The 17,112-nt window shown below is 48.0% G+C and overlaps 1 protein-coding gene across 1 annotated transcript in view; it reads right to left on the bottom strand.

Moving 5' to 3' along the window:
- Window positions 1-373: 373 nt before the first annotated feature.
- pkd1a (polycystic kidney disease 1a) overlaps window positions 374-17,112 on the bottom strand; it is a 71,618-nt gene continuing 54,879 nt past the window's right edge. The window contains exons 32-49 of the mRNA XM_048249070.1: window positions 16,237-16,447; window positions 15,791-15,917; window positions 15,373-15,489; window positions 15,185-15,234; window positions 14,464-14,642; window positions 14,048-14,153; window positions 13,606-13,721; window positions 13,091-13,293; window positions 11,938-12,132; window positions 11,431-11,570; window positions 9,743-9,873; window positions 8,947-9,079; window positions 8,506-8,631; window positions 7,972-8,146; window positions 7,148-7,435; window positions 5,783-5,917; window positions 4,314-4,613; window positions 374-3,741 (exon numbers count right to left, since the gene is read on the bottom strand). Of these exons, the coding sequence (XP_048105027.1) occupies window positions 2,890-3,741; window positions 4,314-4,613; window positions 5,783-5,917; window positions 7,148-7,435; window positions 7,972-8,146; window positions 8,506-8,631; window positions 8,947-9,079; window positions 9,743-9,873; window positions 11,431-11,570; window positions 11,938-12,132; window positions 13,091-13,293; window positions 13,606-13,721; window positions 14,048-14,153; window positions 14,464-14,642; window positions 15,185-15,234; window positions 15,373-15,489; window positions 15,791-15,917; window positions 16,237-16,447 (3,584 nt within the window). The 3' untranslated portion in view covers window positions 374-2,889. The remainder of the gene's footprint in view (window positions 3,742-4,313; window positions 4,614-5,782; window positions 5,918-7,147; window positions 7,436-7,971; window positions 8,147-8,505; window positions 8,632-8,946; window positions 9,080-9,742; window positions 9,874-11,430; window positions 11,571-11,937; window positions 12,133-13,090; window positions 13,294-13,605; window positions 13,722-14,047; window positions 14,154-14,463; window positions 14,643-15,184; window positions 15,235-15,372; window positions 15,490-15,790; window positions 15,918-16,236; window positions 16,448-17,112) is intronic.

Raw genomic sequence — 17,112 nt, 5'->3', positions numbered from 1 at the left:
TCTTGCTTGATAAAACGGGTAGGAAATGCTGTGCAATGGTCATGGCTGTTCCCCCCCCTAATTAACCCCCACTGAGAAACTGAAGGGCATCCAAACAACCACCTGTCTGTCCACGCACAAGCACATTGTATTCTTTTCAGAGCACATACATTTGCATGTCATAAATGCGCTGTACAGTCTGTTTGTTATTCATAATAAACAGCATCATCTGGGTGTCCTGTGCCCATCATTGCAATATGAATACTGAAATTGCGTATCTCATGTCTGGGCTTGAGTTGCCCAGCGATGGAGAATTGGTCAGCGTTCCCTTGGCCAGGCATTCATTCATTGTTAATGGGTACGTGGACAACAACAACAACCTTGAGCAGGAGCATGAGCTGTCAAATCCCTTTATTTGACTTTGTCAAGTGCAAAAGCAGTGGACAACAAGTGCTACAGATGTAAATAAACGGATACCATACAAAACAGAAAACATCATGCCTTACCATACAGAACATACACAGCACACATGGAGGATGCAATAAGGACACTTTGTTTTAAAACACAACACTTGAACACATGAACACATGAAAAACACAGGTGGGCTTTGGCACTTGAAAGATAAGTAATTCACTCCTGTTGTCATTTCTCCTTGTCATGTCTAATTTGTATTGTTTAGCGACACTTAATATCTTTGATTCAACCTCCACACTTGGGTACTGCTTTCTACAACAAGCTACTAGTCTATTTCCAAGTAGCTTAAAACCTTTAGCCCAGGTACAGCTGGGATTTAAATTTAGAATTTAAACTTGTTTGCGTGAAAGAATGCCCTCGTAGTCAGTGCTGAATTGATGGGAACAGACATCATAAAGCATATTCAACAAACTATTAATAATATTTACATCAGGTCACACCGATATGTACATACACACACTGACTTGTGGCAATAGTGAGAAGGGTCGCCTAGTATTATGCTGTAATTATGACTTGCTGTTAACTTGTGTGCATTGACTGGATTTGTGATCTAAACATTTGGAACACCACTTGGGTCAAGTGTAGAAAGCCCATCCAACACTTCTATCTGTCACAGACATTGAAAAAATAAATCTGGTTTAAACAAAAGGTTTGGAAAAAGTATGTATGTCCCTGAGATACTGTAAGGTAAACATTGTGGTTGTCGGGGAGGGGGGGACTGATATTCCAGGAAACATATCGGGGAAATATCAACACATTATGGTAAAAAAAATAGAAACCTCATCATAACAAAACCAATGCAACAGTTATATATTCTGATGCAATTCTTCATAATACATTGTTCTAGATAGCTGTTTCTTAAGAGGGGGTAGAAATAGACAAGACATACATGTTAAATACGGTCTACAATAACAGCTTGACATGGAAATAAAGTGCTAAGAACAAAAGGAAATTACCTTCATTTTAATTTAAAATAAATCAATGCATAAATGATTAGCAAGCTTTGCCAAATCTACTAGAATAATGTGAGTGAAGCTATCTCTTACTGATATCGTACCAAGCTTATTATATTTCAACATACGCTTTCATCCTCACAAACACTTAACATATGTACATCAATACAAAGTGCTTAATTTACATTAGACCGCTTTTTAAGGCGACAACAAAACAATAAAAACTCCAAAAAAAAAATCATTATAATAGCTATTAACTACCAATACACATAATTAATGTCAATAGTGTACCCATGTTTGTTTCCTATTGTTATGAAGGAAGGAGGATGGTGGTCTTTTCTTGTCCTTTTCAGTTTTCCCTTTTTCCCTCTATTCTTGTGTTCTCTCCTTCATTTGCATCTCTGTCTTTCTCTTCTTTCTCTCTCACACTCATAACGTCCGTTCTAGCTGTCCCATTCTCTCCACTCCGTTCTGCCTCTGTTCACGTCTCTGTATTGCAGTCTAGATTTATCAGGTTTAACACCCCTATCTTGGACAAAGATGGGGAGAGGAGTCCTGAGGAATGCCATTTCATTAGCACCCTGATAACCTGTTAAGGTGTGTGTGTGTGTGTGTGTGTGTGTGTGTGTGTGTGTGAATATATACGTAAGTGTGTAACTACAAAATCTACACCTACACTAGGTTTTTTAAAGCGGTATATGCGTACATGTGCCAAGCAAGCATTGATTTGTGTGCATTTCAAATAGTAATGCGGCACTATACATGTGAGTGGTACGTGAGGGCGTGTTCATACTACTTGTGGGTGAGCAGACCATCTTCTAAGGTCAAGCACATTACCTGTGACTTTGAGAATAGCTTCCTTTTAAACAGAACAGTCAACACTAGTACATGTGAAAAACAAAACAAAAAAAGAACACCAAACAGCTTTGTAGTTGTGGCAAACCACTGCACAACAACCGAAATCTCTCAAATCCACAAGTGCGGTCTGCAGAGTTCCTCTGGTTTCAGTGTGAGCACGAGCCGTGCCGTCGTCAGGATCCATTCCCACTGACCTCCAGGGTCAGGGGAACCAGAGACCGGGCGGGAAAAGGACTGGGAGGGACAACTAGTAAACAAACAAACAAACAAACAAACGGTGTCCTGCACCTCTTTGCTCTGCCAGCTTTGACCCAACGGACTCCTCCGGAATGACTCATCCAGAGGTCCAGTCTCAGGCCAGCAGGGTTCCATTTGGTATCCTCTTCTCTTTCATAACGTACCCTCTTAGTGATCAAGCTTACGACAATCATCACCGTTACTGCAATTATTACTCTTCTACTTCTCTATCTGGGACGCACCAGAGACAAAACCGGCTGCCAATGATGCTTCCTAGAGACCTGATCTGCTCTCTCTCTCTCTCTTGCTGCAACAGTCCTTTCAATGAATAAACAAAAACTAGCGTTTTCGCTCTCTCTCTCTCTGTCCTGTGTGTCCCTGGGGGGCCTCAGGGTTTGGGGTGTCCTGAGACGGGCCTGTCTGGGTTGGGGTGAACCTTGTTCTTGAGTGGCGGGGGTTTATTTTTGCGCTTGCGCATGGGAACGATGGTGGTGTGCGCCGGGTGGCGGAACAGGCTGGAGGGTGTGCGTCCGTCCCTGTCGCTCGACGTGTCCCAGTCCAGCGCCCGTGGAATGGCCGGCGGGGTGGAGCCAGGGCCTGGAGTAGGGGCAGCCGCTGGAGGGGGCAGGGGATTCGGACTGGCCTTGGGAGCTTGGCTGATCACAGTACTCCCAGGGTCCTGATGGGAGCTCCGACTCGCCTCTGTCCACTGGGCCTTCTGACCGCTCCCTTTGTGTGGGCCCTTGGCGTGCGGTTGCTTCCTGGGCGCTGCTGAGTCTTCTGCCCTGCTGGCGGTCCGGCGTGTGGTGCTCCGCCGGCCCTGGCTGACCTTGCGCGCTCGGCTCCGGCTCCTGCGCTGCAGCCGCTCCAGACGGCACTCGGCGCGGTACAGGTCCTCGGTGGCCAGCGTCACGCGGTCCAGCTGCTGCAGCAGCGCGTCGAAGGTGGGCAGCAGCCGCCGCAGTGTGGCCTCCATCTCGGCCCGCTCCTTCCAGCTGTGGCCGCCCACCACCGCCCCCAGCGCCCCCAGCACCACGCTCTGTCCAGGGGCCTCGGCCAGGCTGCACGGGCTCCAGGACATGGGTCGCCACGAGGCCTCCGAGCTGCCGTCCACACTGTCGGGAGACGGGGGACCCTCAGGCGTGTCCAGCGGGGGCAGGCACAGAGATTTGCAGTCACTGGTGGAGGACGAACGGGAGGGAGGGAGCTCCATGCCCTCAAAACGCACCTTGTGGCGGAACTAAGGAGTACAAAAGGGGACGTTAAGCATTCGGAGATGAAGTTGTTTATGTTAATGCTATTGCTAATGCTGTCAACATACAACCACTTAAAGCTAAGGCAAGATTTTTTTGATCATATTCACTGAAACTGACACTATGCTCATTGCTCCGACAGAACAACATAAATCAGCCAGTTTAAGAAAAAAGCCTGCATTTCTACCTCCACCTAGAGCATGTTATTTGTTTTGCAAAAATCCACAGCTCCCGGTTCTTCTGGTCCAATCAGAGCAGGGCTGAGTGAGATCTGACTGTCAATCACAGTCTGGTGCAGTCTGGTGCGCACTGACGAGCACAAACTCGATGAGAGGGTGCTCGGTGGTAGTGGGGGAGGGGCACGAGAGTTGTAAACATTCAAAATTTTGGCTAAGTCCCCTCAATCTGTCAGACTTGCCAACTGCAGCTTTAATGAAATGATCTGAATAGCCAACAGAAAGGTGACAGAAAACCATTGGCAACATTTACAGCAAAAGATTGGAGAGAACATGACATAGTGCCATACTGCCAAATCCTTTCGTCCACTCGTTTCTCTCACCTCTTTGGTGCGGCTCAGGCCCATCCATATCTTAAGACGTCTGAGGAAGAGCTCCACCATCTCGTAGTCCTGCAGGTCCACAGCTGGCCGGTACAGCTCCTCGCGAGCACATCTGTAGTTGCGCAGCAACACCGAGGTGACCAGCCAAAGCAGCGCTAGCTTCAGCACCACGAAGCTGCAGTGGAACAGCACTGTCCAGTCGGAGCACGCCGACGACACCAGGCCCCGACCCCCGCTGCCCAGTAAGGCCAGGAACACTGAGCCAACGCTGCCGTAACCCTCCAGGACAGAGTGGAAGAGCTGCACAGGACACACAACGAACAGATCAGGACACAACAGTGTGAAGTGCTTGTTTAAAAGAGACACTTTATTTTCTACAGCTTTAATTCGTTTTTTCTATCAATGTGATACTTGAAAAAAGGAGAAGGAGACGTGAGGAGCAAAACAAGAGGCAAATATGTATGAGCTCTATTGATGTATCAATAACTGTTGTATTCTGGCAACAGAATGTAAAACCTGTGGGGAAATGTTGTGACATTTCTACAAATATAAGATTCACACAGTATCAGCTCTTCAGAACAACATCAAAGAGTTTTTGCATGAAAGTGCTTCTATCTGTTGCTTGCTTTCGTCTATGCAAGACGTCTGCAAAGGTCATCACAAAAGAGAGAGGCGGTCAGTTCAGAAGTGTTTGAAAGAGAACACAGTTGTGGTCCTGTGTGTCCAGATGAATGTCTTCCAATTTCTAACACCACTGAGACATTTCATCTTCTTCTGTCGAACATCCTTCTGCCAGCCGTGTCTGTGCTCGGCTGTGCTGGGATACGCTACACCACTCTTGTGTCTAATTTCACTCATTGAAAATCAAGAGAGATTTGATTAAAGCTGCTCAAATTCAAAGGGAAAGTTAAGCGAGCTTATGCTAGTGGGGGGGTGGGGTTTAAGAACATTGAAGTAAATGCTTACTAAAAGTAAGTTTAAAGGTGTGTGCAGTGGCAGACGCGGAGGCCAAAAGAAGTGGCCGGTGGAGGTGGAGGTGGAGGTGGGTGTGGAGGTGGAGGTGGATGTGGAGGTGGATGTGGAGGTGGATGTGGATGTGGAGGTGGATGTGGGAGGTGGATGTGGATGTGGATGGATGTGGAGGTGGAGGTGGATGTGGAGGTGGATGTGGATGTGGATGTGGAGGTGGAGGTGGATGTGGATGTGGATGTGGAGGTGGAGGTGGAGGTGGATGTGGAGGTGGATGTGGATGTGGATGTGGAGGTGGATGTGGAGGTGGGGATGTGGATGTGGAGGTGGATGTGGAGGTGGAGGTGGAGGTGGATGTGGAGGTGGAGGCGGGTGTGGGGGCGGGTGTGAAGGTGGAGGTGGATTTGGAGGTGGAGGTGGGTGTGGAGGCGGGTGTGGAGGTGGAGGTGGGTGTGGGGGCAGGTGTGGAGGTGGAGGTGGAGGCGGGTGTGGGCTCTGACCAGGTGTCCGGTGTGCGCGTAGGCCAGCAGCAGGAGGAGCAGAGCCACAGAGGCGGCCAGGAGCTCGCGCAGCGAGCGCCGCAACGCCCGGCCAAACACGGCCCACTCCCTCAGGAAGCGCAGCTGGTGAGAGGCCTGCAGACGGAGAGAGAGAGAGAGAGAGAGAGAGAGAGAGAGGGGCGGAGGTAGAGGGTGAAGGGTCATGGAGGTGGAAAATATGAGAAAGAAAACATATTCAGCTAATACATCTTGAAGTAATCGTTTAAAGGGTGAAGTCACATTGAACACAGAGTGAACACTAATCCTAGGGGGTTACATGCTGTGACTAAATGTGAAAATAATTGCTATGAGAGCACCTTGGGCAGTTTTTAATGGGGACTAACATGCACATCAATGCGCAAAATGCATTGCCCATGTCAGTTCAGGCAGACTCTCTGAGAACACATTGAACACTCGCGATGATTAATCTCTCGCTTACATAACCAGCCAAGGCCCTGTTTACAGCCATTTCCAACAGTAACAGCAACAGAAAGTGCTGCTGCCAAGGATGTATGTTAGACTTGTGAGAGTTAAGACTACCAGTGAAAGTGCAAACTCCACTCTGGAGTTTGTCTCTGTTCCTCATGTTGAGGTGAACTGCCATGTGGTGTCAGTAGGCCCATCAGTCTGACAGACAGTGGGGAATAAATCACTTTAACATGCTGGCAACAACAGACAATTGCTGTCAATTAGGGAGGATGTTGAGAAGCTTAAAAGAGTGAGAGGTGATGAAAATGAACTAGAGGATGTTAAAAACTAGATTTTGTGGTTACTGCTGAGGCTGATGCTCCTTGTTAAAACCAAGAGCTCTTGGTTAACTAGTGAGCCTGATGCTCCTTGTTAAAACCTGGAGCTCTTGGTTAACTAGTGAGCCTGATCCTCCTTGTTAAACCCTAGAGCTGTTGGTTAACTAGTGCGCCTGATCCTCCTTGTTAAAACCTAGAGCTTAATTACTGAGCCTGATGCTCCTTATTAAAACCTGGAGCTCTTGGTTTACTAGTGAGCCTGATGCTCCTTGTTAAAACGTGTAGCTCTTGGTTAACTGCTGAGGCTGATCCTCCTTCTTTTATAAACCCTGGACCTGTTGGTTAACTACTGAGCTGTTGGTTAACTGCTGAGCCTGATCCTCCTTGTTAAAACTCTAGAGCTGTTGGTTAACTGCTGAGCTGGTGGTTAACTGCTGAGCTGGTGGTTAACTGCTGAGCTGTTGGTTAACTGCTGAGCTGGTTGTTAACTGCTGAGCTGTTGGTTAACTGCTGAGCTGGTGGTTAACTGCTGAGCCTGATGCTGTGTGGGAGCCCTGTGGCTGCTCTCTGGTTCTCTCACCTTCAGCACCAGGAGGAAGAGCAGCAGGGCACTGAGCGTGCTCATGGCCTGGCTCTGCTGGGCCAGCCCGTAGAAGTCGGTGAAGCGGTGGCGCTGGCCAAGGAAGGCGTCCCACTGGCGGTCGGCGTGGGCGGCGCGGGCCAGGTGCAGCGCGGCCACGCACAGGGCCAGCGCCAGGCTGCAGACGCCGGCCAGGTTCCACACGCGCACCAGGTAGCGGCGTCCCTCGCGCAGCACGCACGAGCCCTCGCGCACGCAGAAGAACAGCACCAGCGACAGCAGGACCATCTGCCACGGGCGAGAAGTCGAGACCGAGTTTAACACTCACACACAAACACATCCCGATGCTGTTTCCATGGAAATGACTTCTCAGTCACCCCACGCCAGTTAGAGTTGGCTTCAGTGGATGATTTGGCCCTGAGACACGCTGGGTATCATGTGGGAGAGAGATGGAAAGTCCCACCCCCACTGTGGCCAAGCTCTGGGATTGGTGTGAAGAGTGCTGTGTGTGGGGTGTGTGTGTGTGTGTGTGTGTGTGTGTGTGTGTGTGTGTGTGTGTGTGTGTGTGTGTGGTGTGTGTGTGTGGTGTTTGTGTGTGTGTGTGTGGTGAGTGTGTGTGTGTGGTGTGTGTGTGTGTGTGTGGTGTGTGTGTGTGTGGTGTGTGGTGTGGTGTGTGTGTGTGTGTGTGGTGTGTCTGGTGTGTGTGTGTGGTGTGTCTGGTGTGTGTAGTGTGTATGTGTGTGTGGTTTGTGTGTGTGTGGTGTGTGTGTGTGTGTGTGTGTGTGTGTGTGTGTGTGTGTGTGTGGTGTGTGTGGTGTGTCTACCGTAAGCAGCAGAGGGAGGTCCAGGCCTTGGCTGAGGCGGTGCAGACGGCAAGTCTTCAGGTCCAAACTGGACTGGACGCGCTCGGACACGGGAAACTCCAGCAGGAAGGTCAGCACAGCCAGGAGATTGGTGTTTGTGTTGTACAAAGAAAACTCCACAAATAAAGCCCTTGTCCTGCACACACACACACAGACACACAGACAAATACTGAAACTGTTTGAAGTGGACCGATGAAGGATATGCTGCAGGATCAAAACAGGTTGGGAGAGAAGAGCTACTCAAGGCTAAACAAGACTCAGTGGAGTCAGTAGAAACAGACAAGAAACAGTCTTTTTTATGGCAAAGGACTACACATTCCACTGACACTGTGTCTACACTGTTGACATTACTGCACCGTGAAACAACTAATTAGAGGCAGACAGTTTGCTTCTTTGGCATTCAAATGGTTCCTCTAAACATTCCTTCACAAACAAACACACACACACACACACACACACACACACACACAGAGAGAGAGAGAGAGAGATACTCACAGTGGATCCAGCCACTGATGTGTGCTGAGATGTTGAATGAGGGCTCTGGAAATGTCCATGTTTGTGGTCAGCTCCTGCACAAATCCACTACTGCCGTACACCTTTGCCTGCCCCCAGTGCCAAGCTCTGGACAAATGCACAAACAAACAAACAAACACTCTGAGGTGAGACGCTACAGATAGACTAAAAAAGAACATAGAAAGAGTTTAGTCAGTTTAATGATTGGATTTGGACTTCTAGTTTGCACTCCACATAGTTAGTGACTAAATGGACAATGTGGTGACCATTAAAAGAGCAGCTGAGACAGATAAGAAAGCCAACCACAGATGAGGGGCTGTTGACGAGAGAGGGAGTGTGATGAAATGAGTGGAGAAGCAAAAGCCCATGGATCAACCACGGGGGAGATCTGCTCGTTCTGACTCATCTCATTTGTCAGCTTACCCGTTGCTCTCAGTGGAGCTCAGCGTCCAGTTGGGTGAGAGGCTGGAGCCCGGTCCACTCCAGCCCAGCGCGTGGCCACGTATGCCACATCCAAACCACGAGGCTCCTGGGAAAGAGTCACTAGCTGGGCAGCCTGAGGGGAAGAGAAACACTCCAGTCTTCACACATACAGTTTTCACTTTGCACAAGCCACACATTTATTTATTTATATATTATTATTATTATATATTATACATATTTCCTTACACTTGCCTGTGTGGGTGTTAGTATTGATCATTCTCAAGGTTAGATTCATGACGTGCATAAATCTGATTCACTCAGATTCCTCTAGGTCCGTGGACATGCTATTTTGTACAAAGGGCAGTGCACAATAAATTCTGTTCTTTTCAGTCTCCAGAACCTTCCGTTCTGACATTGATGTTGACATGCCGGCTATCCAGATGCTTTTCTTCTCTTGCTTATCCAAAGGCCCAGTAGGAGGAGACAAGCATGCTATAGCCAAAGGTTGCCTGTCAGTCAAGCAGTCTTTGAATTGGCACTCTGTGTCTGTGGTGAGGTCTGCTTACACATGCACACACAGTTGCAGCACACTCCCCTCCCCTCCCCTCCCCTGGGACTGTGTCCTACTTGGCTCTATTGTTCTTTCCTGTCAAAAGTGAGAGGAGTTCTTCTTTTCCCCTCCTCACACATCAGTCTGTTCCCTCTCCTGAACTCCCCTCTCCCTTCCTCCCTCCCTCCCTCTCTCCATTCTCCTCCTCCACTCCCTTATCCTCTGCTCCTTGCCCCCTCGTCTCACCTGCTGGACTGCGGAGCTGCCGGAGGCGGGGTGGACCCAGGAGAACGCTGCCCGTGGCGCTCATCAGGGCCGGGCCGTCCAGGAGCTGTGGCAGCAAGGAGTCGGCGAGCCACGGCCACACGTCCTCGCGGCTACACACGACACGGGAGAGAGAGAGAGAGAGAGAGAGAGAGAGAGAGAGAGAGAGAGAGAGAGAGAGAGCAGTTAACACACCGTAGACATCGGGCCGGACACACAACTGGACTCTATGCTGGGCCCTGCATGAGCCACTTGTAAACACTGGTCATTGTTGAGGAGCGCAGCGGCACGGCAGAGGCATAGGGGATTGATAGGGGCCATTTGAGCGGCTCCAGAATCTAAAGTGCACTCTGCACTCCACCAGAAGGAGAGGGGAGGAGGAACGCTAATGCTAACACAGCACGGCAGCTAATGCCCAGGGCACAGGGCTGGAGACAGAAGATAGGGAGAGAAAACAAGCAATCAAGAATCACAACAAACACAAAGCACAGGAAGAGATGTGGTGCGGCGAGTGGGCATTTCATACACCATCTATGTCTGTGTTCTGTGGTCACGACCGATGCAAAAGTATCAGTCATACCAGTATCGATCTAATATGATATGCTTCGCATGGACATCTCAAGGCTAACGTTTAATATTAATTTCTTTGCTATGGTCATTATTCATTGCATTTTACATGGAGTATTCCCCCTTTACAGAAAGCAAAAAAAATATTAATGCATAATATTTCAGCATACAGAAAAGTATACAGCAGGTACAGTAGTACAGTGTAGTACAGTGAACTGGTAGCCTGCACATTTAGACAAATTCTTCCTTATGATGGACTTAAATAGAAAACTATTCCTGTTCCTGTTTATTTAGGATTGTTTGGCAGAGACCCATGGATCTGTCTGTGATGTTCTATATATGAGAATTCGATCTGATTTATGAAAATTCTGTGACTAAGCCAACAAATACAGATTATGTGGCATTTCACTAATGAATAAATATGTGAGTAGGCTGTGAACGCGTGGGGGAGAGAGAGAGAAGACCTAAAGAACTCTGTTCCTCTAGGGATATGATGCCCATATCGATTTGTGACTGCCTTAGTGGTGTTTGGCTCATGACCTTCTGTATTTGCAAAGGATAAGAAGTTGCTAATCAAGGCAGCCACATCACACAACCTTGAGCAGAATTTTCAATGGCACTAACTGTTTTTCAGACTACAACCCCAAATCAAAAAAAGTCGGGACGTTGTGTAAAATTTGATACTGTATGTTTGCGTCCTTTTTTCAGCTAAATATGAGTTTGCAAAATTGGCAGATTATCACATTCTGTTTTTATTTGCATTTTACACAACGTCCCAACTCTTTCTGATTTGGGGTTGTATTATTAGGCTAGGGCTCAGGTGAGAGACAAAAGACAAGACACACCTGAGGGGAAGAAACACAATAACATCTCCTCAACCTTTTTAATTCCAATGTCATCTGTTCTATTAAAGACTGTTTTATTAATGTGCTTGCTTATGATCTAATGCATGTTGTTTTGAGTGTGATATGATCCTCAGGTACCTGTTGATGTTGTTTTGAGTGTGATATGATCCTCAGGTACCTGTTGATGTTGTTTTGAGTGTGATATGATCTTCAGGTACCTGTTGATGTTGTTTTGAGTGTGATATGATCCTCAGGTACCTGTTGATGTTGATGAAATGCGCTGTGTGCAGCCGGTGCTGAAGCTGGCTGCGCAGTTGCAGGCGCTGAGTGTCTGTGCTGGAGTCGGCGTAGTTGAGCAGCAGAACCACCAGCAGGAACAGCATGTACACCACGAAGCCCTGACACACCAGCACACACAGGCCAGAGTTAGAGAACACACACACACACACACACACACACATTCCCTATACAACATTTACTACAACAAGACTCACTTACTGCTCGGCAACGTCTCACCCATACCGGGCAGGTTGAGCTTAGCTGAATGAGAAGAATAACTAAGTAGCATATATGTATTTCACAGGAGAGACATACCATGTAACTTTTATGACAGCATGTGAATATGTTGCAGGTAGAGTCATCTCATTAGGCTCTCCCAGTAGGCCAAACCGGCCTCATGAATGCCTATTACATATGTAATTCATACATATTAAAATTGTGTGGGTGTCTATATGTGCATATTTATATGTGTGAGTGTGTTCTCACCTTGAGCATTCTGTGTAGCAGGCGGACCTTGCGGGCCTCGTCTCGGGCCTGTGAGAGGGCGAAGCCCTGCGGTGGACGCACGCGCGGGATCCTCTGGCTGACCCGCTCCACCCTCGGCCACTCCACCAGCACATCCTGCTCCTCAGCACGCACGCGCCGCACCACCAGCGCAAAGTACAGGCCCTCACACAGCACCTACACACACACACGCGCGCACACACACATGCACATGCACACGACGCGACGCGACGACGCACAAGCGACACACACGCCAAGACGCGACGCGACACACGCACATTTACGCGCCCTTACACCCACACGCCGCGCCCCGACGCCGCGTTACACACACACACACACACACACAGAGAGTTCCCTGTTATTAATCGCCCTCAGTGACAATGAGTGCATAATGACATTGCTTAATGAATTGCTTCATGTAATGAAGTGATGCACGTGTGGTGTAGCCTGAGGGCATACGTTTGTACTGATTAATTGTAAACCAAAGACAACTGCTGCACACCTTGTGCAGTACAGTCACTAGGAGTAGATGATCATAGCAAATTTCCATAAGTTAACACAACTATCGTAAACGTGCTAATTACCAACTATTTCGTTCGAAAACAACAATGTTTTTTAATACTTCAAAATAACATTTGATAAATTAACCTTACATTTTTCAGTAGCCATAGGTGTGTAGATTTGAACAAAAATTTGTTTGGTTCTTACCGGGGCTTTAACTGCCTGAAATATCTGATTTTGTTTACCACGCTCAGAGTTTAGTGCTGGGCTGGTGGGTACTTATTCCCAACCTTTCTCATGGCACATCAACGGTTAGACTGAGAATTCTCGTCGCTACCATCAAAATTCCACTGGAGCTCCAAGCGGATTTGTACACGCAGCCTTACAACACTGTTTACGAGTTACGGTAAAATGTAATTTTTGGTACATAGCTAATTTAGATAAACATGTGGTGTGGGTGCTTGCGCTGTCTTGGTTTGTATAGAAATGAATATTAAGTGACACATACACGTAAGAGGTTGGACATACGTGACGGTTGGTAATATGTGACGTTCCGATAGATGTGAATGCTATTGTGTGTGTGTGTGTGTGTGTGTGCGTGTGTGTGTGTGTGTGTGTGTGTGTGTGTGTTTACCTTGAGAGGCTCCAGCAGGCAGAAGGAGGACACAAAGCTGGCCATGCAGGATATGAGCCACATGAGGGCCACTGGCTCGCTCATGCTGCGGCCGAGCCACATGGACAGACTGCTGGACAGGACCAGGGCTAGCCAGCTGCCCCACAGCGCCGCCTGGCCAACCCAGGGCGGGAAGCGCCGGGGCCGGCACACATCTGTCACCACTGGGGGGGGAGACAGAGGTGAGCATGTGTGTGTGTGTGTGTGTGTGTGTGTGTGTGTGTGTGTGTGTGTGTGTGTGTGTGAGGGAGAATATGAGAGATGAGAGTCTGAGTGTGTGTGTGTGTGTGTTCCTGTGTGTGTGTGTTTGTGTGTCTCCTTATCTAAAGTGAAGTAAGGACAAAGATAGGACATTTGCCTGGGTATTTGTGTCAGTGTTTTATTTATAAGAGAATGTGTCTGGGAGCGAGAGTGTGTGTGTGTGTGTGTGTGTGTGTGTGTGAGCGTGTGTGTGTGTGTGTGTGTGTGTTTCTGACCTGTGTGGTTGGTGAAGGCGGTTTTGGGCGGATCTCTCCTGACTGCTCCTAGCGGTGGGGGCTCGTTGAGTTTCTGCAGCAGGATCACCTCGGTCTTATCCCCAAAAATACTGGATCTGTCACAACACACACAGATGATTTATGATGTCCCACTGACCTCCTCCTCCTCTGGAGCAGCCACAGGACAAATGACCACTGACCACTTCCTATTCATGTTTTTTTTTTCCAATCAAGAATGTGCAACACATCCGTAACAAACTCTAAAAAATGTAAAGATACTTTGGAACTTCCATCAGATTTGGGGTCAGAATTGGGGTCAGATTTGGGGAGAGGAGAGAGGAGGGCTAGCAGGGAGGGGGGTTCTGGGTAATCTCCACAGAGGTGAGGAGGGCAGAGGGAACAGGGGAGCGAGAACGAGAAGAGAAGGCGAATGGTCACTCACAGGTCAGCCATGTCGCTGTCTGCCGCAGAGAAAAGCTGCTGGGGGTCACACAGCTGAGAGACCTGCAGCTGGCCATCCGCCAGGATCCGCTTGATTAGGTCCTCATCTGGCCAGAGGGCAGACAAGGGCAATTACAAATGTGCCAGTGTGTGTGTGTGTGTGTGTGTGTGTGTGTGTGTGTGTGTGTGCGTGTGTGTGTGTGTGTTTGTGTGTGTGTGGGTGTGTGTGGGGGATTGATAGAAAACAAGACACAGTGACTCAGAATTCTTCTTCAGTGTGACTGTGGAGTGAATGGAGTGAATCACTAAAAAAAGAGAGTGTGTGTGTGTGATTTTCATTTTGAATTGTAGAGTGAGTGTGTTTGTATTTTTCTGATGCTACTTCACATGAGCTTCAGACGCAGAGCACACTCCCACCTGAGGAGCTGAAGTACTGCGGGTAGCCGCCCGCTGCCTCCTCATCCTCAGGATTAAAGGTGATGTCCACTCCCAGGTGGCGGCTTCCTTGGCCACGCTTCAGCCTCGGGGGCAGCCCTGCGCATGCCATCACGGACGACTCGCTCATCACATCTGGACAATCGCTCCATCTCTGGAGACTACACAGACAAGCAGTTATTAGGTCAAATATTTGCATCTACTTAGGCAGACAGATTCACAGTCTGAGGGCTCACAGTCTGTCTGTAAACAGCACCTGCTGACAGTACCAGAATATCAGATGCACTTTAAAAGTGTTGGGGGAGGGGGTCTTATGCTCAGAATGAGAAAATACTCTGAAATACTGAGCCAGAATATTTGCATATGTTTGATGGCAGGTGTGTGCCCTAACAAAAGTGCTCTCTCTCTTTCTCTCTCTCTCTCAATCTCTCTCTCTCTCTCCCCCTCCCTCCCTCCCTCCCTCAGACATACACACTCACCCATATGAATGCACATAGTACCACTCTGCATGCATAATGAATGCCTTGCCTATCAATCACACATTTCTCACATCAAAGGCTTTGCCGTTTATTTCAGGATCTAATCCACAGCGTGCATTTCACTTGAATGTGGCTTTAGGTATCTCCCTACAGCTCCCTCTCTCCACTTACACACAACAGATGAGTCTGTCAATCAGAGTAGCTGTCCCCATGACAACGCTTACCTTTGGGTTGAGGGAGTGGGCAAGTCTATGTTGGTCTCTTCTGAGCATGTCTGTGGGGTGATGAATAAGTTATGAAAAAGAACAGTAGGACAAAGACAAACGAGAACGTTTTGTTATTTTCTGTAGTAATACTAATCATGTTTAGACCACATTAACAGGCCTAGGCTAGGCAGCATGTCGTTTGTTACCTCTTCAGACATTCCATTAAATATGAGGAAGGAACTTCCAGTCATGGAGTTATCCAGGAAGTCATCGATCTCTAGAGACTCCTGATCGCTTTGTGGTGGCAACTGTTCCACTAGCACCTTAAATAAACAGAAAGGCATGTTCAATGAATGTTCAATATGTACTTTACTTTACTCACTGGGTAGACAGTCACTCTGAACACATAGAAAACAAACTTCTGTAAAAACACTTCAATGTCTTCAGACTGAAAGACTAATAGCTAAGAGGAGACAGAAAAGAGTTTTTAATTTTGATCAAAGCGTTTGGAGAATGTGTCAAGTGTGCATGTGATTGGAGAGGCAAAACATCAACAAATGTGTTGCACCTGTCAACAGGGAAGACAGAGGTGAGCTGAGCTGTGTTTGTGTGGGAGAGTCTCACCTTGCTACGGCTCATCCTCAAGAGGCAGAACACCAGCAGGTACAGGGGATAGACCACCAGACAGGTGACTAAGCCGACACCCAGGGTCTCCGCATTCAAAGACACCAGGTTAGCCACTGCAGTGGAGCTACAAAACACACACACACACACACACACACACACACAAACACACACACACACACACACACACACACACACACACACACAGACACACAGACACACACACACACAGACACACATACTGGTTTTACAGCAGATGGAGCAACATGTAGTATTATTACAAATATGTATTTGTATATGCATGTAATAACATGCCTTTTGCGTAAGGTGACCCTCCTTCTCTTTATAAATCACTTGGTCCTCATGGTTTAGAAAAGTTGTAGTGTATTGTCTGGTATTAGCACAGTCCTAAGCGTGTGTGCTTTTCTGGAGCGCGTGCCCTGTACCTGTTTTGGCGGTGGGCTACGGTGGTGTACCACACAGCGTTGGCCAGCAGCATCAGACTCAGGAGCAGCGCGCCACATGTGGACCTGTGCAGGCCGCTGAAGGGACTACGGCGCGGACGCTCCAACAGGGACACCCAGATGTGGCTCTCGCACAGCGCCCTCTGCAGCTCCCACGACAACAGCCGCGGCCAGCGCCGGAGGGCCCGCTCTTCTGCGGAAGGGCAGCAGATAAAGGTACCGTTACACTCATGGGTCAGTGTCTACACCTCGGACTGTGACGAACGGTACCGATTCTCTGTCCGTATTTGTTTTTAGACCAATTTTTTACACCTACTAAAGCATGTTGCTGCGTTCACAACTAAAGTTTGTTCCTTTGAAACGACCCGTGCGGGTACATGAGTTTGGCACATCCTGCAGTGCCCATGGGCGCCACAGAGGAAGGAAACAAAAACAAGCTAAAATCCAACATTGTGTCTTGTTCTCCACATTTCCACATGTCCCAAAACAGATTTATTCAATTATTCAGTGCAAAAGAAAAACAAGAGCCTTGTCCTTAGTCTGGGCACGCACAGAACGGATGGGTGAAACCCAAAACCTGTGTGAATGGACGGATGTGTGTGGATCGATATTAAAATTTAAGTACAGCGGTGAAATCTTCAACTCAAACCACCATGTGACGAGCCATGAAATGTTGTGCAAGTGGATCTTCTTAAACAGTCTTGCAAGTACTGTCTGTCACAACATGATAGTCAGATTTAGTTGAAAATTCACCAATATGCCACTCTGATTTATTACCAGATGTGAGTTTGGATATGAGGATCTCCAAAACAATGCACTATTTGGACTATTTACACAGACATGACACATTCAATATAT

The sequence above is a fragment of the Alosa alosa genome, chromosome 7, assembly GCF_017589495.1.
Source record: "Alosa alosa isolate M-15738 ecotype Scorff River chromosome 7, AALO_Geno_1.1, whole genome shotgun sequence".
In the NCBI taxonomy this organism is placed as follows: Eukaryota; Metazoa; Chordata; class Actinopteri; order Clupeiformes; family Clupeidae; genus Alosa; species Alosa alosa.
The sequence above is the reverse complement of the archived record's forward strand: the minus strand, read 5'-3'. Positions and strand labels throughout refer to the sequence as shown.